The 27,307-nt window shown below is 42.9% G+C and overlaps 1 protein-coding gene across 8 annotated transcripts in view; it reads right to left on the bottom strand.

The window, feature by feature from the left end:
- Window positions 1-27,307, bottom strand: part of LOC118223253 (syntaxin-binding protein 5-like) — a 177,751-nt gene that overhangs the window by 53,509 nt on the left and 96,935 nt on the right. For all 8 annotated transcript variants that reach the window (XM_035409524.1, XM_035409525.1, XM_035409522.1 and 5 more), the window contains exons 5-8: window positions 17,042-17,176; window positions 4,237-4,300; window positions 1,763-1,846; window positions 294-417 (exon numbers count right to left, since the gene is read on the bottom strand). In XM_035409524.1, the coding sequence (XP_035265415.1) occupies window positions 294-417; window positions 1,763-1,846; window positions 4,237-4,300; window positions 17,042-17,176 (407 nt within the window). The remainder of the gene's footprint in view (window positions 1-293; window positions 418-1,762; window positions 1,847-4,236; window positions 4,301-17,041; window positions 17,177-27,307) is intronic.

Genomic DNA, 27,307 nt, shown 5'->3' with positions numbered 1-27,307 from the left:
AGCTGAGTAGCTCTATTGCCCTGTGACTGTATGTCTGAGGTTGAGTAGCTCTATTGGACTCTGACTGTAGGTCTGGTCTGAGTAGCTTTATTGCACTGTTACTATAGATCTGGATTGAGCAGCCATATGAACAGTGACTGCAGGTCTGGATTGAGCAGCCATATGAACAGTGACTGCAGGTCTGGATTGAGCAGCCATATGAACAGTGACTGCAGGTCTGGGTTGAGCAGCCATATTGAACAGTGACCGCAGAGTGGGAGCAGAGTGGGCGGCTCAGGGTGGGAGAGGCTCACCGTGGGGGTAGGTGACCTGCACGGGCCTGGCAGTGTTGCGCATGTTCCAGGTGGTCAGGCTGCCGTCCGAGTGGCTGCACATGAAGTGCTTCCCTTCGTGGTGCCAGCTGACCGAGTGGATGGCCTGCAGTGGGCACAGAGCAGACGTTCCCATGACAACCCGCCGCCTCCAAGCTTGCCATCCTGCGCGAGTATTTATTTTACTCATTCATAAGGAAATGTGAATGATCAGGAACAGTAACGTGCTGGGTTAGTGTTCGTACCCCCAATTTATCATTTGGTTTATTTATACTGTCATCCCCAATGAAAACCTTCATGAAACTTCTGACAATATAGAAGAACATATAAAAAAACAATAGCGTCAGACTACAATATAACATTGCAGTCACATTTCAAGCAACTCAACTTCAACTCAATTTCAGTCTTCCTGACAGGAGGGGAACAAATTATTTGATGATGTAATCAGGCTTCACATATTATATGTCCAAATCCTGAAAAAGGCTTATTTAAAACCATCTAATACAATCAGCACACTTTTCTGGAGTCTCCATCTCCACTCAATCAAGGATACACTATACCTGCGAGGAAAGGATTGGATGTGCGAGAGGCCTGGAGTCCTCACACTTTTATTTGCGACTTACAAGCGATGGATTTTTTGTGAAGCGCGTTTTGACAAGACATTGCCATCCGCTATTGAAAATCCTTGAAAATCGCTCTCGCGAAACGAGGCCCAGGTCGACATAAAAATCAATTGTGCATTTCTCTTTCTTCCCAAATTGAGTTAGAAATAAAGAATTAAATGAAAAGCATTTCATTTTTTCACCCCTTGAGTCTCATGTAATTCTAATGGCAATTGAGGTAAAAAAAAAAAAAAGGAAAAAAAGACAGCATGAGAGCTGTAAACCTGAAGAATCTTTAAATGTTGTTTATTGATATTACAAAGATAACAGTTGTCCTGGTTATTAAGAATGTCCACGTAATGGGCCTCATTCACGAAACATGCGTACAATCACATTTGATCATAAACTGTGTGTAGTAGCATGCTAGCGTTCAAGATAGAGCCGCTCAGTCACGCTTCAATACATTATATTTATATACATAATATTGGATCGGTCAAGAGCTTGTGGCTATGACTGTGATTCTCTTTCGTCATCTCGTTTCGAGATCCACCTATGGGGAATGACACCCGGTCATGACTCCTCAGAAGCATCCAATTGCACCAAGTCTGGTTCTGACAGACAGTAGCGCGTCCAATGCTTCAGGAGGAGCTCCTATAAGAACATATAGGAAGCTGCAGCACTACTACCCATCAGTTGACATTCGCTTCTCGCGATCATCCAAACTGAGCTCACAGCCTCGACCTTGCATCTCACAAGAACTCACTCACTTATCGCTGAACCGTCCGTAGGAGGACATATCATCGGATCGGCTTCTGCCGGACGTGAAAGGTTCGAGAGTTCCAAACTCACCTCATCGTAGTAGATTCTGAAATCGGCCTTCTTCAGCCGGAGATCCCACTGCACCACCGTGCCGCTCTCGAAGCCAATCAGCAGCTGTGTAGGAAGAATGATGAACAGACAGCCAGTAAATATATAAATCACACATGAAGATAAGGAATAGTGCGTCACTTTTTACTGAAATCATTTCTGAATAAGTGATGAAAAACAAAAAAAGATAGCATTCTTTTCTCAAATATCATTCTTTATATTGTACAATCACATGTTGCGTAATGCACGAACGTATATCCTTCAAAAGAAAACCATAGGAAATAAACTGGAAATTGAATTCTAATAATGATGAAATGAGAGAGCTGTGCTTCTCCAGAGGCTAACCTGACAAGGTGAGGGTTTATCACCCGTAAAAGAGTGCCCCCTCCTGGGATAAGCTCTCCATATCTCTCAGATATGTGATCACAGGGATTTATGGGAGGATAGCTGTCGGCATAGCACTGGAATTGTGCCATCTGTTTCCAGTGGGGGTTTTATCCCTGGGTGTAAATTGCTCTGGATTAGTGTTCAGGGGTGGTGGGCGGTTGTTATTGTTCAGGAGCAGGATTGGGAGAGATGTTCATATGAGATGGGGGGGGGGGGGGGGGGGGGTGGTGGATTGGGCTCTGCAAGGAAGCAGCCCTTGGGGTAAGTCAGCAAAAATCCTAAAGCCGCCCAGGTTCAATTTTGAATGAATGTGATTAACACATGTAATGTTTTATTGTGCGCTTCCAAATACAGCAGCAGCAGATTTAGGGGAAAACAAGAATTTAAATTGAAGATGGATTACAGAATTTAACAGCATTATGAGGCACGACTGTCACATAATATATCTTCACAGCATAAAAAGGAAATGTGTGTGTGTGTGTGTGTGCGCATATGTGTAAGTGGGTCTGTGTTTAGGGAGTGTTTTTGCATGCATGCGTATGTGGGTGGGTGTGTATGCCTGTCTGTGTATCCGTATAAATGTGTGTGTCTCTTTATGGTATTTTTCATGTGTGTGTCTGTGCATGTCTCAGTGACTCTTTACAATTGTTTGTCTGTCTTCGCAGTGTGTTTTTGCATGCATGTGTATATATGGGTAGGTGCATGTCTGTGCGTGTCTCTCTGTGTATTTGTATGATTGTGCGTCTGTGTGTGTATGCGTGTGTAGTGGGGACGTGACGAATCGGAACCACAGTGAAATATATTTAAACGGCTCCCTGTACACATGCTGGAAAAGCGGAGATCACAGGGGGATCAGCGTGTGAACAGGTGAGCTGATCTGACAAACGAGCTGTCAGGTGTGGAGAATCTTTCTTGGCTCTGACGTGTTAACATCCCACAGGAGTGTTACATGAGGATGGCTGTCACATTACAGCATGTCACAGCACCTCTGCCTGTCTGTGCGCTGGACTGTGGGACACACATTTCTGCGCGCACACACACACACACACGCACACATAGAAACTTACACACTCATACATACATGCACACACACACACACACCCACACACACACAAACACACATAGGAACCTACACACTCACACACACACATAGAAACCTACACACTCATACATACATGCACACACACTCCCTCACACACACACACACACACACACAAACACACATAGGAACCTACACACTCATACACACACATAGAAACTTACACAATCATACACACACAAACACACACACATAGAAACTTGCACACACACACACACACACGCACACAATCTGCTATGACAACTAAAAAAATTCCACTATAAGCCACTCTCAAATGTGCCTGTAAAAGCAGATTTGCCGTAATTTGCACACCCCCAGATGCGACGGGCATTCACACAGGTGGACATAAACGAAGCCCATTACACGCGCCTGCAGCGAGCACAGGGCACGGTCTCCGTTCTGCCGAGCGCCGCGCAGCGCGAAATTCCCCACAGTCCGGCGAGCTCCTTCAGAGAAGATGGCCCTCCCAGCCCGAGAGCCTTTACTGACTGAGCCTTAAGTCTCAGGAGCAGTAGCCTGCGTTTTAACAGTTTTCCTCTGATTAACGAGCGTGCCCATTTAAATCAAGCTCCCCCATTAAGCAGCTCGGTCCTTTTATGTACTCGATCACGTCTAATGTGATGGCGTTAGCACTTCAAATGAAATCGTTTGAATGACGCCAAAAAGAGTCCCTTAAAAGTTATTCTCTTATCTTCACAACGATTGTATAATGTATGACGGCCTCCTCGTTGCGACTGATTGAATGCGAAGTGGCCATATTAACATAACCCTGCCGCATTAGGCCCCAGCATGGAGTGAAAAGGAATTAGCCGTCGGTGAGTGGTCCTCACCACGGATTTGGAAGCTCGCTGGCCGTGAAAAAGGGATTTGGGACGATTACCGGTTCAAAGGAGAGCTCTCTGCCACCACGAGTGGGGCTCGCCGCCCCCCCCCCCCCCCCCCCCCCCCCCTCGACCCCGCCTCAACTCACCCTCCCCTCGTCTTTCGGGCTGTCGCTCAAATGGACCACCGGACCGGGGTGAGTTTTGGTCGATCTGTGGGAAAAAAAAGAGAAAAGACAGGAATAACAACCTAGGGTTTGATGTTGTTGTTTTTTTATCCATCAAAGATTTCAGAAGTCCGAAAGTCCCCAATTACTGCGCCTGAGATCCTCTCCTGTCACTCAGCTCATATTTATTTCTGAAAGGAAAAGTTTTCTTTACCCTTTCTGAAACCTGAGGTCACATGTAAGCAAGTCCCAGCTTTGTCTAGACTGTGGCAACCCGCAGAGGCAACCCCCGGACTCTGAGACTGCATCAAGGTGCTGCTGGCCACCCCTTGTGTTGCAGTACAACGTGACCTTTACCGAGACTGTTATCGCAACCAATTCCCAGGCTCTGAGGTTTATCTTCAAAAGTCTCTGCGCTTGTTTAGCTCTGTATGTGTCTAAGATGTTATCTGTTCACTGAAAGGAGACCTCGACACACACACACACACACACACAAACGCAGAAGCTTGCTTTCTCCGGAAAGCAACCTGACCGTGAATTTTGTCAGTGATGGAAAATAACAAAAATTGACTTACAAAAGTGGACAAAACCGTGAATCGCCTGCTCACAACGGGCAACCGAGGACACCTGACTTTTAACAGGTTCTGGGATCCATGGCAACAGAGTCCCACAAGGTCGGGCAACTCGCCGTGCCATCGCTGCCGTCGGTGATGCATGAAAGTACCCCCCACCCACCCACAGACATTGTCCCAATCTAATGGATTTCTCAGGGTTTTATAGAATATTGAGTCTCACAGCACATGTTGCATGACTCAGGACACGCTACAGTGCTGTCCTGCCATGCTCATCCTGACTGCACCACTACCCCTTAGATTCAAATGGCCCCATTTTGGCAGTCTTGCAATTGTACCCCAGAAACAATTAGCATGATAACAGAGTGACGTGAAACTCACCTGATTCAGAAACCAGACATTTAAAAGAGCTAGATTCACCCCATCCCTATTTATTTAGTATCTGCTTTTTTGCAATAACATTTTGAATACCTAGTCTATGGGCACATATGGGAATTACATTGCATAGTCTCCCTTTAATTAGTTTATCAATGTTTGTTTAAAGTACATAATTTAACAATGTATTAATCATGTTTTATTCTACTGTAGCTCCATAAAACCTTTATATATTTGTAGTAAAAATTTATACCACCGGTTGTGTCAGTTTGCTACTGCCCTTGAAACAGTGTAAAGAATTTCTAATATTTCATTTTAAATAGTTAATTATAAAAAATAATATAAATAAAACAATAAATTCATACAAATAAATACATTTAAAAAAAAATATTATGTTTTCCCCAATATAGTTTTGATAACTCGCATCATAACGCATTTCGCTTGGTTGTAGCAGTAGTAAGCATTAAGTCAATTCCATAAATGTAACCTGAGGCATCAGCTGTGGTCAGAATTATCATTTCTCCTTAAACTGCAGAACAGAAAACTTACTTTAACTTTGGTGAAAAAAGGTTTGCAAATACAAACCGCCAGCCTAAACCCAGAAGCCTTATTGTGGCTTGTAATTACTGTATGAGAGCCTGGGTTTTCAACTAACTTTAAAGAGCCCCTGCCATAATGGTCCAGGGATATTTATTTTAAAAATATAACCCTTTTTAACTTTTGATAGCGACACCCAGGATGCCTTTCTGTCTTGGTGGGGGTCCATGGATAAGAAAAGGGTGAAATCCCCTGCCACAGAGTGTATGTTTGAAGAAGAAGCTCCCTGAAAATCCTGAAACTCCAATGGAGGTTTGTCCTATGGACAGAGGGAAACAATCATCCACACTACACATTACAGTGAGTTATTTTGAGAATATGAGGAATAACTTCATACATCAAAATGTTCAGGATAAAATGCCTACAGCGCAGGAGTACATCTTTTATATCACAAACTGCAGACTTGGCGTCTGTGCGATCTTGTGCATTCCCAGGATACATTGCATGAGAGGCCGATCAGGAAGTGATACGATCAGTCTTCAATCTCGCCCATTGAAAATAGCAGCGTCCCGTCATCCATTTATACACTGCCAATGGGCTGAACAGTAGCTTCCTCTTCATCATCATCGCCTTGTCCTCCCGGTGTGCTAGTGCTGATTACCCTGTAGCACCACTATGGTGTGGTACTGCCATTGCATGTTCAAATGATAGTATTTCATTTTGTGCAATGTTTTTAAATAGGCTTTTTTATTGCCAATGCTAGTCATATTTTTTGCCAAGGTGGCATGGAAAATAATCAAAGTGGTCACCTTGGAATTCTCCATGCAGAAAAAAACTTTGATTCTGTGGGCCTCGATACATGTTAAAATGCTTTGGCTCATATTAGACATTTTCATGATGCGTTGGAGGGCATATTCAATTTTTTGAAGGAGCCAAAAGTACCTTCCCCACCTTTCCAGTTTCCCCATGTTACATCATTTCCCATGCCTCCTACCTCCCAATTTTCAAAATGAGAAATATAACATTACACACAGTCATTCGGGTTGAACTCACTATTGACAAACTATTGACAGGTCTAGGTGGGCATGTGTCTAAAATTGTGGCATGTGTAAAATTTCCAAATCTTGCATAGGAGGACACTACCAGAAACAGCATTCCCATTCCCGAAATCTATAGTCAGAGATGGACAGCATTCCAAATGCACGCATTTAAAATATGCATTTGCCAGTATGCAAAGCAGCCTAAGCCTCCACAATATTGAATGTAGTTTATAGATTTATAGTTTACATTATTTATATTGGAGGTACTTTTTATTTTGGTGTATTTTTAACCTATTCCTGCCATTCATGACAGACACGCGCACACACGTGTAACAAGCAGCAGAATCCCATGTGAGCCGGCTGCTGAGGCGGACGCAAACACCCGGAGGGTGAACGCGGGAATGCGATTGGTTCGCTCTACTTTGGGACCTGGATTTTCAGCTCAGTGGATTAATCCTATCGGTCATCGTAAGGATGTGCACACGCATGAACATGTACACTGTAAATCCGCGCTGGTACACAATAATCTGAGCACAGATGATGAAGGTCACTATTTTCATCACTGGTGACAGGGTTGCTCTCCACCCTGTGTAGAGTGATCAGTCATATCAATAGCTTCAGTCAATCGAAAGCTCAATTGAAAGTCTCGCAAACAGTTTCCGAAATTCATCTGTTCGACTTATTTTTGGGTCAGAAAATCGTTGTGCCTTAGGGAAATAAATCAAGGGAAATTAATCAATATGATGATATAAGTATGACAGTTATTTTCACTTAACTTAGGAAATAAAGCATTTACCAGATACTACTGTATCTATATATGACCTGAAAGGAAACCTGATTTCAGCTTACACAGAAAATCCAGTGCTCATATTTTATATAGTGTATATTGTATGCATATTTGTATATTGTATGTGTATTTGTTGTTCAGTCAGTCCACTCTGTGAACTCTTCTGATCCCATTCTTTAATATTAAAAGCACATAAACACCCTCAAACATGAACACACCACCACAGACCCCTAACTGTTTAGCAAGCGCAGTGACATTTCAAATAAAATTCACCAAATGATTACACGGGGACAATTATGTGGTCTACTGACCCAACTGCTTGCTCATTAACTATGAGAAACATTCCTTCACTTCTGTATTAAAAAAGCACTGAAATTATTCAAGACTTTGCTGGGAAACTACAGCCTTCCACACGGAGCCTCTCCTGTCCCTGCTAGCAGCAGTGCTGGGTATGGGTAATCGCTCTCTCTCTCAAAGGTTAGGGTGTGTTTGGTATGTGCCCCGGGGGAATCGTGGCTCCGACGCGGGGGGACGGGGGGGGAACCCTTCGTGGGGAAAGGTCATTGATTTCAGGAGCACTGAGCGCAGCGCTCGGTTCTGCCCAAAGCACCCCCACTGTGGCTAGGACGCTGCTATCAGTCAGTGGACTCCTGAAAGGCCCTCCAGAATTCTCAAAGCAGGCAGCAAGGACATGTTAAATAACACATTCCAAATTGGTATGAGAGTTCTCAACTCCCAAAAAACATTCGAACCACCCCGAAGAGAAATGAGTCTTCTCCATGTGAAGGCATCTCAAAGGTATTCACGCTTATCAGCTGAGGGGTTACTCAAAGAAGATGAATGTTCTGTACATTATACATATATTTTTAAGGTTCTGAAATCTAAAACACACCATATTTTGTGAGAGAACACCTCTGTTCCATTCAGTAAAATCCGTAATACATTTTGCATAATTACCATGAAGGATGAAGCAATTAGCTTCCAAATCCCCAAAGGCAGTGACATGCTGGGATCAGTTTGTTCTGTTGTTGTGCATGTAGAGTGCTCTTCTTTATTTATTTATTTTATAAGATCGCCTCCCATTCTCATTTCATTTTTTGAAATAAATAAAATATAAATATATACATTTGTAATATTGTGCTCACTGTAGTTATTGACTATATTGTAAATAGTACATATAGTAAAGAGCAACATGTCTTATATATGTGTGAAATGAGTTGCACCTATAGTCAGCATTGGATAGAAGTGATAAATGTTACAGATTTTATTGGTGGGGGCCCTTCGGCAGCTTCGCAGCCATTTAAGGGGCCTGGAGATGACACTATTTGGGAAGGCCTGCCACTTGCAGACAAGTGGGCCAATTTGAATGGGCCTGTCTCCTCTCCACCTACCCCACAGGTAAAAATATTTAACCTCCAGACATTTACATATTAAAACCCGTGGAAATATAATAGCCCTGAAAGTGCAGCTTCACAAAGACCCAAGGATCTCGGTCGTCGGAAGCAGGCGCCTTTTACTTTACAGGTTGAAGGGAGCCAATGGAGAGAAATGCACCGTAAATATAGCTGATTGTGATGAACATAGTAGTATAGTTATCTAATTTATGGTTTGATTACAGAGGCAGACCAGAGCACTGTCTGACGTTTTTGCCTTTCCAAGAATGAGCCTGCAGGCTGCTGATAATTACACTGTTAAACATGAGTAATGTTGCCACAATGCTGAATTGCAATTGCATGAACTACCCCGGAGAGTGTGCGGATCGTCAGAGAGAAATGTGTAAGACAGTAACGAACGCACACGTGCTTCTCAGCAAAGACAATATGTTGGGATGACGGTGAGGGAACTACATGCTGACACTTCTTCGGGAATTCTGGGAACAAGTAAAAACACTCTCAAGTGAGTAAAGTCTCTCACCACAAGTGCAGGCTGGTCCTATAGAGCGGTTCAGTCAGTAAAAGCACTCTTCATGAGAGCAGGCTGGACCCTATGGACACAGGATTTGAGCCTCAGCTTTGTCATTAACTACGATTGTCAGTCTGCAACAACAGGACTCTACTGGATGTGTAAAATAGCCACTGGCTTTTCTGTAGTTCTGTGTCTCCTGTGTTGTTTTAAAAAAAAAAGTTGCTGGCAGCCCTATAGTACTTGCAATTTCAAATAGGATAAGAAAGGAAAATTGTTTTTAAAAAGGAACAGAATAGCATTTTTTCAGCCATGGAGGTGAAATCCCCACAGAGCGACATTTACACTAAAATAATATGCTGTGAATAAAATTTCTCCAGCGCCGCTATCCTAGCCTTGGGCGTCGGAACTTTCTCTTGGGGTCCGAGCCGAGATGACTGCGTCACGTCTGACAGGAAGCGCGACGTTTGTCCGTGTCAGATCCGATCGTAAAACATGACAAGCCTGTCCATTTGTCCCAGAGCAGGTCTTAAGCGGAGTGAGAAAAAAAACAAAAAAACACGCTGAGGGTCGGCAATTTTCCGGGGAGTCGGAGGGGACGTCACGCTCTGTGCTCTCGCAATGGTGTCTCTAACCCCTGGGGTTTAAATTAATTGGTTTGTGGATGAATAATGATTGAGAGGGATGCATTTGATTAAGAGCAGTTAGCGTAGCATTCAGGCATTTGCCCCAGGAGCGATCAGAAAAATCAGGTGTCTGGTTCAGCTCACCTTCACCGTCAGTGACTTTGTTTTGGATCAAAAAAAAAGCTTTAACACTGTGGGATTTGAACCATCGACCATCTGATGAAAAGGCAAGCGCCACAGTCAACAGCGTCACAGTGCTGTGCTTGAATAAATGTGGATAGACTCCCTATCGTCCCATCTTGCCAATCTCATGCAAGCTGAGGAATACATTTGTGAGAAGAGCATTGAGTAGTATACAACAATAGAGGATTGAATACACACACACACACACACACACACACACATATGCACGCATACACACATTCATACATAAATACATTCACACATAAACTGTATGTATATCTACAATATATGAAAATGAAAAGAAGATTTGATTGTACATATTTGATTCTCGTTTCGCAGATTACAATTTCAAATGATTGTGATGCGATTTTTTGTCTTTTCTGTTTTGTTCTTGGTCTCTTGCAGTTTTCATACATATTACATGGCTATACATAGAGTCAAATAAATTGAAACGATTTAATTTGCTGAAACAGACTAATGTGTTCTAGCATGAAATTCCTGTGAGCTCCAAATGCAATATCTCATTTGAAATGAAAAGGGAAAAATGAATTATGTCTGATACAGCCACGAGTTTTGCAAATGCATGCACAATACATCATGCAGTGTTCTGGGACACGAAAGCATATAATGCATTTTTAAATGCATATATTTATTTATTTCACAAATGAGAACACAAACACATCTTTGTTTATGCGATTCATTGTCACCATATTAAGATATAAAGGTATTTCCACCATATTAGAATGTTAATTCAGAAGCTCAGGTGACATGCAGCTTGAAAACCCAAAAAAACACTATCTGACCAAAGAAGGAATTCCAGGTTCTGTAAATATTTCTTCACCACAGTGTTCAGTTATGACAGCTGTCTCAACTGGTTTAAATCCGGCACCGAACTCAGTCCGAAGAACTGCAGTAAGCAATTATGTTTCAAATAATGAAAGAGGCTTTATGTCTGTGAACAAAGCAGACTAAAATCATGTTCAAACACCCCTTTTGATGTGCATTGAACAAGGAGATCGTTCACATCTAATTATGCTCCCTTGTAACCTTTACTGGAGAACAATTTTAAATGGAAGGCTTTATTGTTTGCCAATGACATTGATTTAATTAAGATGGACAACACCAAGAGAAAGAGAGTGATTTTCTGGGGATAATTGATGGATCGTTTTTAAAAGTCAAGAACAAGCGTCACACATATTTGAGAAGAATTATAAAAGGAAAATGACTTTTTAACTCCTTTCAAGAACCAATATTAGATTTATTTCTTAGAGTGTTCTGAAGCATGAGGCAACTCTGACGGCTCCAGCTCCCCTTTGCCCAGGTAGAGGTCTGCATCCTGGCCCGAGACCCAAGGGGTCAAAGGTCAGCTGTTATTTTGTCGAGTATCGGGCCTATTTTTAGCTCCCTGCCGTCGGGTCAGATTGGTCGCTTGCCTACAGACCTCTCCTGTATGTACTGCAAAATACAAATACAATTTACAAATAGAAGCATAGCAACAAATAGAAGCATAGCAACACTTCCGCCAGCGGTTAATGATTGACAGCAATGGCTCAAAGCTTCCAGTTTATGTGGGGTACCATTATGGTATGGCAAATTAAAGGCCGTAGTAGACAGCACAGGAGTGACAAACGTACTTGCAAACTGCACTACAGCTAGCTGGCTATCTGGATCTGATCATGAGGAGCACTAAGACATAAATAATGCTATTAGGTTACAAACATACTTTATGCAAACACAAAAACAAGAAGGTCGCTCCTGTGATTTTTGCTGCAGAGATGCCAGTGATAACCGTATTAACATCACGTTTAAAAGAAGGAAAAATGTGTCTTAAAAAACACCTGAAACCTCAAATATGGCTGTTGTCATTTTCTAATTGAGCATAACGGTGCACTACAAAAACCAAAAGCTTTTCTTTGTGCCATCACAAAGGCATGCGATAAAAAGAACCTTTACCTGCAGCTTTCTTGCTGGAAACACTGCATTGTTGTCTACTGTGCAGTGTGGTGTTGTTGGCTTGTTATTTCAGCGATCAGGCTTTATCGGTTTCAGGCTTAAAATCTGGCTACAGCTTGTCGAGGTGGCTCGGGTCGGGCCGTAATGACTTTGGGCATGGGCGAGCTCAGTCCTCATTTCTAGCCCCATGCAGAACTCTATGCCCTCCCCCTCCTCTCCTGAAAATCTAACAGTCTCCACCTGGGTGAACCTCTCTGCCCCCACGCTCGGAAAAGACGGAAAAAGCAACAGAAAGGCCACAGGGGTCACTCCAAGAAACGTAACAAAGGCAAAGAACAAAGAATGAAGACTTTCCCACCAGAGACAAGGTCCACAGTGGCCAGGATAATGAATGTCATAATAACCCTTACAGTCCTGGTGTAGAGACTGTCACATACACAGAGCACACCTTAGTCAATACGCCGGCTCTTACAGACTGTGGGACATTTCCACCATTGACAAGGAGCCAAAACAAACGACACATCACACCCGGAGAAGATATTTTCCACTATACCGGACTGTTTGGGATTAGCAAACAGGGTTTGAATTCATTCCTTTTTTTTTGCGAACATTAGCTAGCATTAGCTAACATTCGTATTGTTGATGCCAAAATGCCTCTGTTCTTTTGTTTTTTTACTGAAAACATAAAATAGAAGGAGAAGGGGAGGGGAAAATAAATTAAGGGGGGGGGGGGGGGGGTTAAATCAATTACACCCAACAAATATTGTTGGCAATTTAGCCCACAGATCCAGAGATCCAGACTATCAAACTGCCCTTTGCAGAGAGGCTCTCCAGTAAAAATGGCATGGTCTGAGCTATGCTCAATGGAACATGCACACACATCCACTTGCATTTGAGTAAGGGAGGAATGGGAGTGAGTGGCATAAAGCAGATGGCCCCAGTTATGAATCATGGGTATTTTATTTAAATTCCAAATACGGAACATGGGCGTTCCACAGTCACTCCTGGTCCTTCGCACACCCAGTCTTCTCTTCCCAATGTGCGTGTATGGTACCGCGACCTGCTGACTCTCGTAGTCGCACCAGCATCGAGAACATCACCGTCGCCTAATGACCGGATGTTTATTAATGACACGTTCCGAGGGCATTAGAGAGCGTCTGCCGTGTCTTCCGTTTCGCCGATCACCAGCGGAGAGATAAGGGCGGGGAGCGAGGCGTATCTGCACGTATCTAAATTAGCGTGAAGCATGGGCGGCGGCGTTGCCGTTCTCCCGTCGAAAACGACACCGCGTACTCACAGCCTGGCCTAATGATGAAGTAATAATCTCTCCGCGTTGATTAGAAATTAAGGGACAGATGGAGGAAAGACTGCGAGGCGGATCCGCTCTACGCACGACTCTGAACGCGGAGCGAATACACCGACGCCTCAGGAAGTGGCAGACAGAGCCAACGCAGCTTGGTTTACAACTCAGTTCTGTTCACTGCAAGTCACCTTCCGCAACAAATATTTACAAGTTCCCTTTAGGCAGCACACTAAATGGACTCAAACTAGTGTTTGGATAATTACCAATCAGCACATGAAGAACTATGTGTAGATTGGCACCGACATTTACATCAATGATACAAACCCAATCAGGGACAGGATCAGAGCGATACACGTGTAACCTAATATAAGTCCCCCAGTGACAGGCTAAATAGCTTGCCATTATGAACCTTAGTGACATTATTAACTGTACCCCAATATAGACACGGTGTGCTATTAACTAACTATCCCATTTGAGCAACAATGCATTCCTCCCTGCACAGCTATTGTTTACCTTTATATTGCTATCAAAATGTCCATGCAGCTGCTTATACACCAAGCCATTATACCCCAATGGTCCCAATGGTGTAGTTAGTCCTGGTAAAATGACAAGCGGGCATATTAACATATTCATTCAGTGAGCTTGTTTTCCATCACTGCTGATTGGTGAGAAATGTAATTTATGCAAATTGCTTTGTTGATGACTCCAGGAAGTAAAGAAGTCTTCAAAAACCAATACCGGATCCTCCAGCAGTGGGCGGCGTAAGAACTTGTGGGATTAAAAACTCATTCAGAATCTCATGACAAGAGGTTAATGTAGTTTCTGACTTTTCGTTTTTTAAATTTTAGTGTTCGCATTGTCTTTACGGATTGTGCTGTGAAACTGCTTCAAATGCTGCGGAAACCTCACTGCTGTTTATCTTGGCAGGTCTCTCTTGCAGAAGAGGCATTCATCTCTATTAGACAAACCTGGTTCAACTAAATTTTGATTGCACAGGTCATTAAAGGATGATTTATATAGTCATCTAATTGTGATATATATATAGTATAACAGTGGAGCAGGGCCCTGGAGCCCCACCCCCCTATGGCCGCTGACTCTCACTCTCACACCGGCCCAACCTGCAGTGCCGCGGACAGCGCCGGCGGGACAAGGCCGGGTTTTCAGCGCCGCCGCCCCCCTCTCAAACCTGGCCAGCGCCGCGAGGCCTCCGATTCAGCGGTCCAATCGGGTCGCCGGCGACACGGCAGTAACGCGCCACACCTGCCGTCACTTAACCCGAGTGGCTGCCGGGCCTGTGTAGCCCTCGCGGCCTCACTCTGGGGGACAGCTGGGCTTGCTGAGACTAACTGACTGTGTCGTTCTGACTCTCCCTACAGACGCGGACGTGCCCCTCCTCGTGGCCTGAACCCTGAACCCTGGTCCCCTAGACGTACTGCCTGACCCCTGCACTTGTACAACCTTACTTCCCACTATTAACTTTGAGTTAGCGGAAGCCTTATTTGTGTTATTTTCTAATCCCACTTGTGTTTTCGAAATAAAAGCCCCTTCACAGGCAATTTTTTCGCACTGTTTGCCTTGTCTGTGCTGCGTTCCGGTAGCAGTACTAATATATATATACATATATGTGTAGAATAGGTCATTTATGAACCTGAATAAAATATGAACAGATTCAACTTTAGATACACTAACTCATGTTAATACATTTACAGATGTTTGTACATGTAGGAATAATGATTTATAAATTGTGAGTAAATAATGAACAAATGCCTAACTAATGATCTATTGACGGACATTATTATGAAATGTGACCCAAATTCCAATAAAATTTGAACTTGAACTTAATGGGCTTGGCTATTCGAGGCAGTCGATGTGGCTTGACAAGCCCTTGGGAAATTAAGAAAAGAATCAGACAACAGCAGAAACAGAATGGATGTGATCCGATCAGGGGAATACTGAAAGGGTAAAGGCACGGAATGCTTGGAACCGAGCAGTTCTTTATCAGGCAAGTGACTCTTGATGGACCGATTGGTAATTCCTGATTGTTAGGAGCTAATGGCTTTGTATACAGATTGAGGTAGTTAATACATCCGGTGCTGTGGACGTATTAAGATTAATGCAGTGGCTCTAGGTGCTTTTATGGCCCATAGGAGCCGTGTTGAAATGAAAAGCTAATTCATTTCCTGTGTTGAGGGCCCCTCAGCTTAAACCCCAGAGAAACTGGCCCAAGAGCTTTTAGAACAAAAACATAATTAGTCTGCATGCGTACATATTTGTTTGTAGGTCTGTGTAGTGTGTGTGTGCGTGTATGTGTGTGTGTGTGTCTTGCGTATATTTGTGCATGTGTATGTCTGTGTGTGCTTGCATGCGTGCGTATGTTTATAGGCCAGTGTATGCTTGTGTGTGTGCGTGTGAATGTGTTAATCTATGCATTTTCTGTCCAACAGCGTTCTCTCAATTGGACCGTCTCCTGTCCAATATGAACAGAACAGGTGTTCTATTCATGCCTGCCATGCTGGAAGCACTGCAGATAAAGTGTATGTTCACTCATGCTCCACCCAGACACTGTGTCACACAGTGTACTACAGGAGAGCTGGCACCAATCAGAGGCTCCACCTTACCTCAGGTTTGGGTCCCCTGGTCTAAGATTTAGGGCCCATTCTGAAGGCAAGGATCACCTTTACGGACTAAGCCCTATCCCCACATGTCCCAATAGTTTTTAATTAAGATCTCTCCACAGAAAATCTTTAGCAGAAAGATCAGTATTTAACCGTGATGAGTTATGAATTAAGCTTGGGGTGACACATCATTAAAACCTCGCAGTTCAGCGGCAAAAGAACACACCAGGGACAGACGCGTGTCTAGACTCCAGATACCAGCCGCACTACGCCCAGCACTATCTGTGTGAGGGAACGAGACATCTACAGAAAGGGTCGGCGTAACATCCCACAGCTATTTCTGTTCAGAGTCACGCCCAAATATTAAGCGAAGTGATTCCGCCTACAGCCTCCAACTTAATCTCGCCACAACATGCATTATTCAGCACAAAGATTAGCATCATCAGTTACGAGTAGTCGCGCTGTACACATTACCACACCCACTTTAATACCAACGGACATCATCATCATCATCATCATCAGCCACAGTGCTTCACTTCAAGGATATCACGTCTCAGTTCTATAATGGTCCTGCATTAGAGGGGTGAAATGTCTTAGTTTTACAGTTCAGCATTGAAGATGGAATGGCTCACAGTCCTCCTGTTGTGCATTAGAGGAACAGAGGAACTCAGTTCCACAGTTTAGCATTAGAGATGGCATTCCTGACACTCCCGTTGAGCATTCAAGGAACAGAGAGGCTCCGTTCTGCAGTTCGGCATTAGAGAGCTACAATGTCTCACACCCCCACTGTTGTTCATTATCGGAACAGAGGAACTCAGTTCTGTAGTTTAGCATTAGAAAGATGGAATGTCTCTCACTCTTACTGTTGTGCATTAGAGGAAATGAGAGACTCACAGTTCAATGGCCTTATTCCACATGATGACGTATCCGGACAGGACGAAGGACTCGACGTTGACCATGTGCGTGTTCCCTCGCTCCGTGCCCACATAGAGCCATTTACTCTGGAAGGGCAAGTGGCAGAATGTAATGCTGGAGGAGAGAGAGAGAAAGGTGGAGAGAGAAAGAATATCAATACTCATTTTTGTATACATCATATACATATATATTAGACCAGGGTTGTCCAATCTTATCCGAAAATGGCCGGCGTGGGTGCAGGTTTTTGTTTTAGCCCAGCAACTGCAACACCCGATTCAACTAGTTAACTGATCATGGTCTCCAATCAAGACCTTGATAAGTAGAATCAGATGTGATAGCGCTGGGCTATAACAAAACCTGCATCCACACCGGCCCTTTTCAGACAAGATTGGACATCCCCTCTACTAGACTGTCTGCTATCAATAATTGAGAGAATAATTATACCAGTAACTATTATACATGTGGATGTTCACAATAATATATTAAGCTTTAAGGTAGTCATTCTTAAATCAATATCAAAGTTTTTTTTGTAATGAGCTTTTTTGCAAATCACAGTAGAAATAGAATTTTGGGCATAAATAAGAAAAGAAAACAGAACATGAGTAAGCATGGAGTCAGATGATGCCACTGTCCAGACTGGAAGATATGGTGTGCTGAGCCCTCGTGCGTCTCCGTTCCAGCCTTGTGTCATGCTCACATTTTTCATGATAAAAACTGACAGAAGGGGGATGACAGGACCTCTAATGAAAAGTGTACATTGTCATTCCCCTACAGTGACACTGAATTATACATTTTACAATATTGAATATGTATGTGTGTACACACACACACACACACACATATATATATATATATATATATATATATATATACTATATATGATTTCCACACATACAGTATTTGCATGTATTTGAAAGCAGTCTCTCACACACACAATAACTGCACGCACTGCATAGACTTTAGAGAGAGCTTACAAGGTCACCGTGAAAACTCATTCAATGCATTCTCCAGGAGCAATACCAAGAACACAATATACACACCAACCATTCACATTGTTATTGAAGTATCTGAGCATTGAGCAGTAATTGCTTTAGCATACACAGTGTGCTTAGCACCAGAATATCTCTATATGCACAAGGAGCCATATAGAATCTAATGTAGACGTCATACTAAATGACCTCATAGACCTCATAGAGCATAATGCAGTACACGATAGCAAATACCCTTCTATTATTGTATCTGCACGGTCCAACCAATGACCCAGGAAAGCAGCACAGCCGACCCATGCTTAGCCCAGACACATTCAAGCAAAGTACCTTATTCAGCAAAGTAAACTGCAAGTGGGATGTGACTACATGACCTTCTGAGGGACCAGACACGATAAACGAATCCCGTTGATCAAAGAAATCACTCTCTGAATGATATTAAGACTTATAATGTGGCCGCCGGCCAGGTAGCATTGGGATGGTCAGGAGACCAGAGGACACATCAGTACATTAAGAACAAGTGCTTTAGCAGGACAAACCCCTGGCAGGACCTTAATGACACAGTCTCTACACCGTCAAAGCAGCATCACCCTGCAAGGTCCTCAACACTGAACACACATTGCATTTCCATTCGTGCCACAGGCCGAAGATTAGACTACTACACTACTGTACGGACAGCAATTCAGCAGAAGGCCCAGCTGTGTGCAGTTATAGGGGTGTGAATGGTTGAGCACTGGGGGTCACGTTATTAGAAAATCCTGCAAGAGGATTTCTGATTGTGAATCTCGCTCCGCTACACTCCCTGCTCATGTGCAAGGTATACAATTTCCTTCTTTTTGTTTGTTAAAGTGAGCACATTTTTAATATGAATTTAGCCTCTTTCCCTTTCAAAAAATAAAGTTTTGCTTTAGTTTGTCACCCAAAGGGGATGGTGTCTAAAATGACTGACAGGCTGTAAGTATTAACTAAAGAGCTAGTGATTGTTCTCTATTGACCTAAAATGCAATGATTAATCATAAGACGGACACAGGCCAATATGATGTCAGCTGCCTTAGAAGGCAGCATTTTAAGGCAGTATTTTCACTATTTTTCACACTTGTCCTTCGTAGGCATTTCCCAAACGGAAGTCATCAACAAATCTGTCCTTCTAAGGTGCCTTACTTTGGTGAAATGTATAGGCAAAATCTGATGCATCCTTCAGCAGGAAGGATATCCCATAGGTCTTTGCGATTGCCTCGGGCGTCTCACTTCCATTAAATTAATGGCGGCTCAACCCGATGAAGTGGTGGAAATGTGAATGCACAATGAACTCGATCATTTTCTATAGTCACATCTAAAAGTAGATTTTAATTATTCAATACACTGGAATAGTGTATTTACATTTTTAAGCCTTGTGAGCATTCTCTCTACTAGCCAGCTAACTTATTAGTAATCATGTTACTTTCCAATAGAAAAAGCTAATGTAGTGTTAACTTGGCTATCCAGCTAACATATTTAACAAGATAATCAGGTCAAAACCCAAAAATAAGACACTGACATATTGGCTAGTAGGTCGTAAAACTAATTTTGTTTTCCCTTCAACAGAGAATCAGGACAATTCTGGCTACAATGACAGAATCAGTATTTATTTGCGTTGAGTCTCTCAGTTGGAAAGAAAAACCTGTTGCAATGGTAAACATTGACTTCATGTCGGTATGTGAACACTCTGTGACATCATCATGCCTTCAAAGTGTTGCGGCTCACAGAATTGCACTCACCCTCCACCACCCCATCTTCCACCTGTTGTTTAAATCGGCTGGTACTGTAATCCCAGTTTGATAGGTCAGTACATGCTGGTGCATGCACGGATGTATCTAAAGCAGATCCTTTCAGTGCCAAACCAAAAAAAATAATACTTTGAATATTCATTAATGTATATTAATATATATTATTTGTTTGTCTTTTTCCCATTCTTCCATTCTGGTTTATTATATTGGTTACTTTTCTCTTGCTGTTACTATTTCCAGAGAATTGTAAAGAAGTTTCAAATAATCTGATGCACAGTATAGGACCAAGGATCTTCTGTAAATATAAGAATAATATGTACTCCAGGTCTTCATAATTTCTCAGCATAAGTAATACAAATGTTTTCACATAACAGAAGATCTTCTATTCAGGTACGGTGAGAGCAAAGGTCACCTTAGCTCTGATAACACAATGATGGGGACAAGACTCTGTAAATCAGGTCTCCATGCTGTTCATTGTGCTTTAGGTCTGGGGTTAATGCTAGCAGTCAAAGCTTATTGCATTACATTACATTTTGACATTTAACAGACACTCTCATCCATAGTGACTTACAGGGATCTATTTTTTTATTTATGTATTGTATATATTCATCCGTGTACAAAGTTTGACATTTACTGTAGCAATCCGGGTTAAGTAACTTGCTTAAGGACACAACAGCAGTCCCACCTGCAAATTGATGCCTCAACCTTTGAGTTACAACTTCGGTTCTCTAACCATTATGCTATATTGCAATGACACATTAACAGCTGTTTAGCTGGCAATACACTCAGGTAATGCATTAAATGCTGCACTTATAGTAATGGATGTCCTTTTACAAAAACACAGAATGTAAAGGTGTTGAACTGTGAAATATCAAATGGTCTCTGATTTACATATGTCTCATTTATCAGAATGTTTCAAGAGAAACCAGCGAAAATGTTATTTTAGCTTTAGGTAAGAACAGTTAGGAAGGGATCATTACCTCAAGAACAAGCAGGAGTTAATGAGGCATAAACTCAGATATACTTGAGTTTGATACTGTACCAAAGAAACCTCCACTGAGCTGTCACAAAGTCTGAGAGAAATGGGTCTCTGGTTTTTTTTTTCCACTTTCCCTCCATCCATCTCTCATCCTTCCCTCGCTTTCTCTGCCTCTATCTTGCTAACAAATTGACTCTGTAGTCAGGTGTAGAGCAAAGAGCTGAGCATGAACATCAATACTGGCTGAGGAAGCCAGTGAAAAGCCCTTACTATGGCAACAGCGTGAAGCAATCAGCACACATATTTATTGTGTGTGTGTGTGTGTGTGTCTGTGTGTACGCGCATACGCGCGTGTGAGTTTTGGTCTGCGCGTGAACGTACGTGAATGTATTTCAAATGAAGCTCTTCTCCGTGAAAGGCATGCATTGGACTCCACGCGGTAAACGCTTGAAAAGAACACCGTGACAAAAGCTTTGTCTGCTGTGCGGACGCAGGGAGCAGGAGCCGGTGCTAATCCGTTCCTTTAAACCGCGAAATCGCCGCGCCGTTTGCATATTTTGACCGTACGGGATAACCCCGGCTTAGACGACGTGCCCGGCGCCCCGGCAAACGTGCAGCGAGCAAAGGCTGGCAGTAGCGGTGGCATTTATGCAGTAATTCATTCATAATCAGCATACATTATTATTGTAAGTAGTTCTGAAGGCAAGACAGCGGGGAATGCTTTCTAATTCCCTCCTGTCTGTGTCAATTACCTTTCTCCGGGGAAATGGAAAATAATAATAATCACAGTGCTATTCTAACCTCCATCTTGGCTGCTCCAATTAACATGAGCTTTATTAATTATGGAGGGAGTCTGGGGGGGGCATCGTAATAAGCATTTAGCGCTCTGTGGGATCACATTAAGCCTGGTGGGGGTCAGGTTATGTTTATGGACTTATGGGAAAGGGTCTTTGGTGGGTAATGGGAAGAATGAATGTGTCGACACCAGATCCAGAAAGAGACCATCAGGGAGGGTTCTTGCAGTCACTTTCTAAGTCACAGATATTCAAAAGTTCTTTTCTGTAAAGGAAAATACAATAGATCGACCTAAAAAGACAACGGAGAGCAATGGAAAGCAATAGTCTGTTGCTGCATATGTGTTTGCCCAGACACCCTGGCCAATTTGTACGCAGTTTCCATAATGATAATTTTCTTTTCGACGATTTTGATGATTGATCACATCCCCTGCACTCCTCTTCCCATGTTCTGCCCTCTCTCTGGACTTAAAGCCAATTTGAGCTCAGGCTCTGCAGATGGAAAATTTGTTAAATGGAAATTTCTCCTGTTTGTGCTGGCATTGGCTGGGTATCGGGCTGCAGCTGCCTCTGGAGAGAACTTGATACTGATGACTCCTACCATGTGTGTGTTCATGCATGTGTGTGGATGTATATGTGCATATGTATGTGTGTATGTGTGTGTGTATGTCTGTGTGCATGGGCTCGCTGCATGTGTGTGTGTGTGCATGCATGGCACGAGAATGTGTGCGTGTGTGCATGTGTGTGCGTGCGCATGTGTGAGTACATGTACGGGTGCAGTATTCAGCAATGGCAGAAGCCCCAGTAATGCAGCTGGAGTTCACAAAACAGCTTCTGCCTACATGATGTCTCCATGTCCTTCTTCTCCAGTAAGTGGGAGGCGAGTCAAGAGGCTACAAAAATAGAAGCCCAAAATCACCTCCTGGAGGAGGTGTGGGAGGATGAAAACTTTCAGGAAAACATCAGGAGCTTCGTGACATCGAGGAGATGAGCATCAATCATCCTCTGCACCGTGGCTCAGCCTCTCCCTTCCCCTCCGAGACCACGCAAGGAAACTTACAAAGCACGGTCAAATTAGTTACCGTGTCCATCTATCTAAATAAAGGCAGGGTAATCATAATCCATTATGTGAGTCATTCCTGTTTACCATTCACCGGTGTCCCTGACACCTGTCAGTCAACCCTGCAATAAATCACTGACCTTGGTTCGTAATTAGGGGGACGGGACGCACAATAGCCGGAATATTAATGGCGTTATCAGCAGCATGTCTACGGGTGAGGTCATATCGCGAGAGGCCAGCTTCACTCCTAACGTATCATCAGTCTCTGCTGCTATCCTGCCAGATCCACCTCCATCCATATGACACCCTCCCCCCTTCCCATAGAAAAAACATTTAAATGGATATCTGGTGACGCCATAAGGAGCCCATAGTAAAAAAAGGAGGGAGAGAGAGAAGGAAAGAGAGAGGAAGAAAGAGACTGCAGGACTGGAAAACAGAGGCCATTGATACTGAGCGGACCGTCCTGGATTAGTGGATGATATGCAGAGCAGAGAGAGAAAGAGAAAAGAAACAGCCGCATCAAGAGAGAAAGAGACCACAATAAACCAGGCGGGGAGGGGGGATAATCAAGCGGGAAAGTAGAAGAGAAAGGACGAGGGAGGGAGAGGAAGTGAGACATGGGGAAAATACATAGTAACACAGTTCAAAGACAGAACGAAGACAGAAAAGGTTGAGAGAGTGAGAGAGAGAGAGCAAGTGACCAGAGGCACAGTAGCTGGGGTTGGCAGTAATAGCAGCGATAGATGTGATGCAGTAACCTGGTAACTACAGAGCAGAGATGGACCATAATCAATCAAAGGGGCACCAAAATTGTTCAACCTTAAACCTCAACCTAGGTAGGTCTATAGGCAGGCTCAGAGCCCCGGAGGTACTGAAACACAAGAGAGCAACACACCGTGCTGGTAACTGCCAGACTGGACTATGTTTTATCATTCCGCTTCCAGCTCTATGGCCTGGTATTCAATCCAGAGAGCACCATTCATATTGCAGCCCAGGGATAATAAAATAGGGATCATACAGTGGTGATATCACCTAATTGGAAGAAAACAATGGCAAGCTCCATAAATAAAGTTTGTTAAAGGAGTACCATGGTGATTTTCACACTTTCTCGGTTTTATGTGCTATTTGCACAAGAGGCATTGAAGAAACACAATGAGTAAAGTATTAAATATGTCCGTTCTGTATTTTTGGAGAAATATGCGTTTTAAATTCATCGTCCTATTTTCAACCGGTTGAGAAAGTTGTCATTTTTCTACGTCACGAATACAGTAACCACTCCCATTTCCACGCCCCGTAAAGAAATCTGACAGGACACACCGTCCTGCTGTTCAGACAATGCAAATATTTGACTAACGTTAGGTTCACTTAAATTAGAGTGCCTTTAGATTATTTCTGGTTATATTCATTTAGCTAGCTAGCTAACGTTAGCTAGCTAGGAGGTTTGCTTTCATAAGGCAATGTTATCGATAACGTTAGCTTGCTAGTTTGCTTTTATGAGGACGTTATAGTTGTGCTTTTATCTTAACTTGGCTAGTTAGATAGCAAAAATTATAATTGGATATAAGTCAACGTCCTTACCTTAGCTATCTATCGATACTTGATATACTACTAAGCTAGCTAGCTTGTGAAAATTCAGTCTCCCAAAGAGAGCGCGTATCATGGGGGTAGCTATGGTAACGGGGCACGGTCTGTCAATCATAGCTAACTGACAGTTCTCATTACCACGCCCAGACGGTTCGGGTGAATTTTTATAGTGGGAAATTTAGGCTTTGAAAAATACGTTTTAAAGTACATCGACATGACTGAAGAATAAAAAAATTATGCACATTTGTTTTGTTGTTGCCTGAAGACAACTGGGAAGTGTCACGTTCAACCACCATGGTACTCCTTTAAGGATAACCAATAAGAAAACTATAGTATGGGGATGCTACCTGGCTTCTTCCGGGTGATTCCGCAGGGAGCAAGAATCGGCCAATCACCATCGGTGTTGTTCAATTGCTGTGTTACCAACGCATTCCATGATTGGTAGTGCCATCCTGTTTTCTACAAGTAAGCTGACATTGTTACATGTCTGACCATTATTTTTATTTTTTATTTATTCCCCTGCTGTAGCAGGCAACCCTGCAGGGCAGTTGGCCCAGGTACAGATAGTTTCAGGACATGGGACTGTCCTCATCTGACTCACAGCCACCGCTTGTGTGGTATGCCTGTGGCAGCTGCATGCAGGCGTTGTGGCTGCACAGCTCGGCTGGCAGACTGCAGATTGGAAATAAACGGCGGCTAACAGCTCTAGAGAAGGCGTGTGCCTGTCAGCACGCTCCTGGATATATGGAGGATGTCGCAGCGATAAGACAGGCTTACCAAAACATCCTGCCCTTTAAAAATCAAGAAGAAAGGGGAAATTGGGATTAAAATTGGCGATAATTAAATTGAACAAAACAAGCACAGAAAGAACATGACAAGCTCTTACTGCCAGATAGATCAACACCAGAAATGCCTCTCAATTGTACGAAGGCCGCATACCAGACAGACATATACCCAAAATAAGACATTACCGTATATAATCGAAAAGGATTTGACATATAGGTAATGGAATCAACCAAAGTCTTAAAAGTATAGGCCCACAGAGGTGATGTGAATAATTAATAGCCCAATAATTGAATTAGACTAGCATGACGTATATGAAAATTAAAAAAAGAACATTTATATATAAAGAAAGAAAAATGCATTCTTGCAATTATTTTAAGCATGTATCAAATCATTATTAATAGCTAAATAATATTATATGAATTTTTTCAGATTTATTTATCACATTTATCACATACCGCAATGTGGTATTTTACCTTATAAAATGTAAAAAAAAAAAAAATTAACCTCCCCAAATGATGCTGGAATGGGAGGACAGGTGTGGTCATAATAGGTGGGTATCTCCCAAAAGTCACCAGGACAAACCGTCAGCACCATGGAGAGGGAACTTAATGCTTGAGAAAACCAGAGGTCCTTCAGAACCAAGGACAGAGATCCCCTACAGCTCAGCTCCCCACTTTCTTCCATGAGGACTCTGCAGAGCTTCCCTACTTTCCCTCATAAAGTGGCCCTGCATAGTAGGGGTGTGTCCAAATATGAATGCCTTAGTTGGAAATGCACAAATAGTGACATTGTAACAGATACTAATTACGTCCAAATAATATAATTGTTTTTACATTTTGTTATAAACAATACCAAAGTAATAGCATGAGTCTATTTGTTGCCGCGGTCTTTATTAGAGCTGTCACAGCAATTATAAGATGAGGAGAGTTGAAAGTGGGAAAGTGCAGTTCTTGCACATGTGTCCGCGTGGGGGAAAAGGTGTCTGTGTGAGCTATCCATGTCTGGTTGGGCCAAAGCTACCAAGTATTTGTTCTTATATACCCTTGTTTTCCAGATGGCTGCTATATGACTGTTTTCATTTACGTATTAGCCTGATTAACAAGAACAAGTAAAAGCAGGCAGGTCGTGGTTCATGCTGTAAGGTGCAATTTAAAGCGTTCTCAAACTGTTGTAATTCCACTGCTGCAGACTGTTGAAGCCACATATGTCTCAGGTTACACATGACAGCACAAAAGATGGCTGGAAACACCAGGTGGAGGGGTCAAAAGCGAAGGACAAGACAGGAGACTGACAGAAATAAATTGCTCTGGAACACACTGACAGTGCCACAGCACCCCCACGCACAATGAATGAGGGAAGAAGTTGAGGAAATGTGCATGAATGGGGAACTGAATGTGAAAGGGTTCATATGGACAGGGATAGATGTGGGAATGTGGCCAGAAGGAGAACTGTGGAAGATGGGTTTGCCTACATGAGTGTCTGGATCATAAAGGGACCACCACTTGGACCTTCATAGAAAAGCATCTTGGGAAATGATCTTAAGATCATGCGCTGTCATACAAAGCATCTTATTACTATCACTAGATTATGGGGGTGTATACTATGCAGTTTCTCTCTTCCTGGAAAGTAGAAGGGGTCTCTTGGTGGTGGAACCAGGGTGTTACAGGCCTATTTGTGTCCAGACCTTATTTGGAAATAAAGGAAACTGTGGAGTGTGAAAGGCTTGCTGGGGATTGTATTTAAGGGAAGTCCAAAGAAACAGGCCTCCTGGCAGACATAGTCTCTTCCGTACAGAATCATCTGGGTGTGTTGCTATCATATAATTTCATTGCCCTGAGACATATTTGTCTGTTAGAACTTATACCTATGACAGGACTTATATATCCGTATCAGGACTTGCGTGTTATGACTCATGTGTGCTAGCACATTTATTTGGATGTATGTGTAGGGTTTTACTTTCTTCATTTATGCTTATAAAAAATGCACTAATAAATCATTATGATTTTCGTATGTTCCAATCATTCCTAAATAACTCCCACTCTGGCCACAGCACTACAAGGCTCTTGTTTGTACACAGACCCATTAAAAGCTGCTGCAAACAGTCTGAGGTGCAGCGTCCTGGGCACAAGGGTATGTGTTCTTGGGTCTTGGAGTTAGGGCCCTGGCTCCTCACCCAGGGCTGGGGCAAGCGTTAAGATTGAGTTTCTGAGAAGCAGATTCAAAGTCTTGAGGAAACCCTGAGTCCTGAGTTAGGTAACAAGTCTCAAGATTGAGTTTCTGAAGATTCAAA

This window comes from Anguilla anguilla, chromosome 3 (genome assembly GCF_013347855.1).
Source record: "Anguilla anguilla isolate fAngAng1 chromosome 3, fAngAng1.pri, whole genome shotgun sequence".
NCBI lineage: Eukaryota > Metazoa > Chordata > Actinopteri > Anguilliformes > Anguillidae > Anguilla > Anguilla anguilla.
Note: the sequence above shows the minus strand (reverse complement) of the source record. Positions and strands in the feature narration are given on the sequence as shown.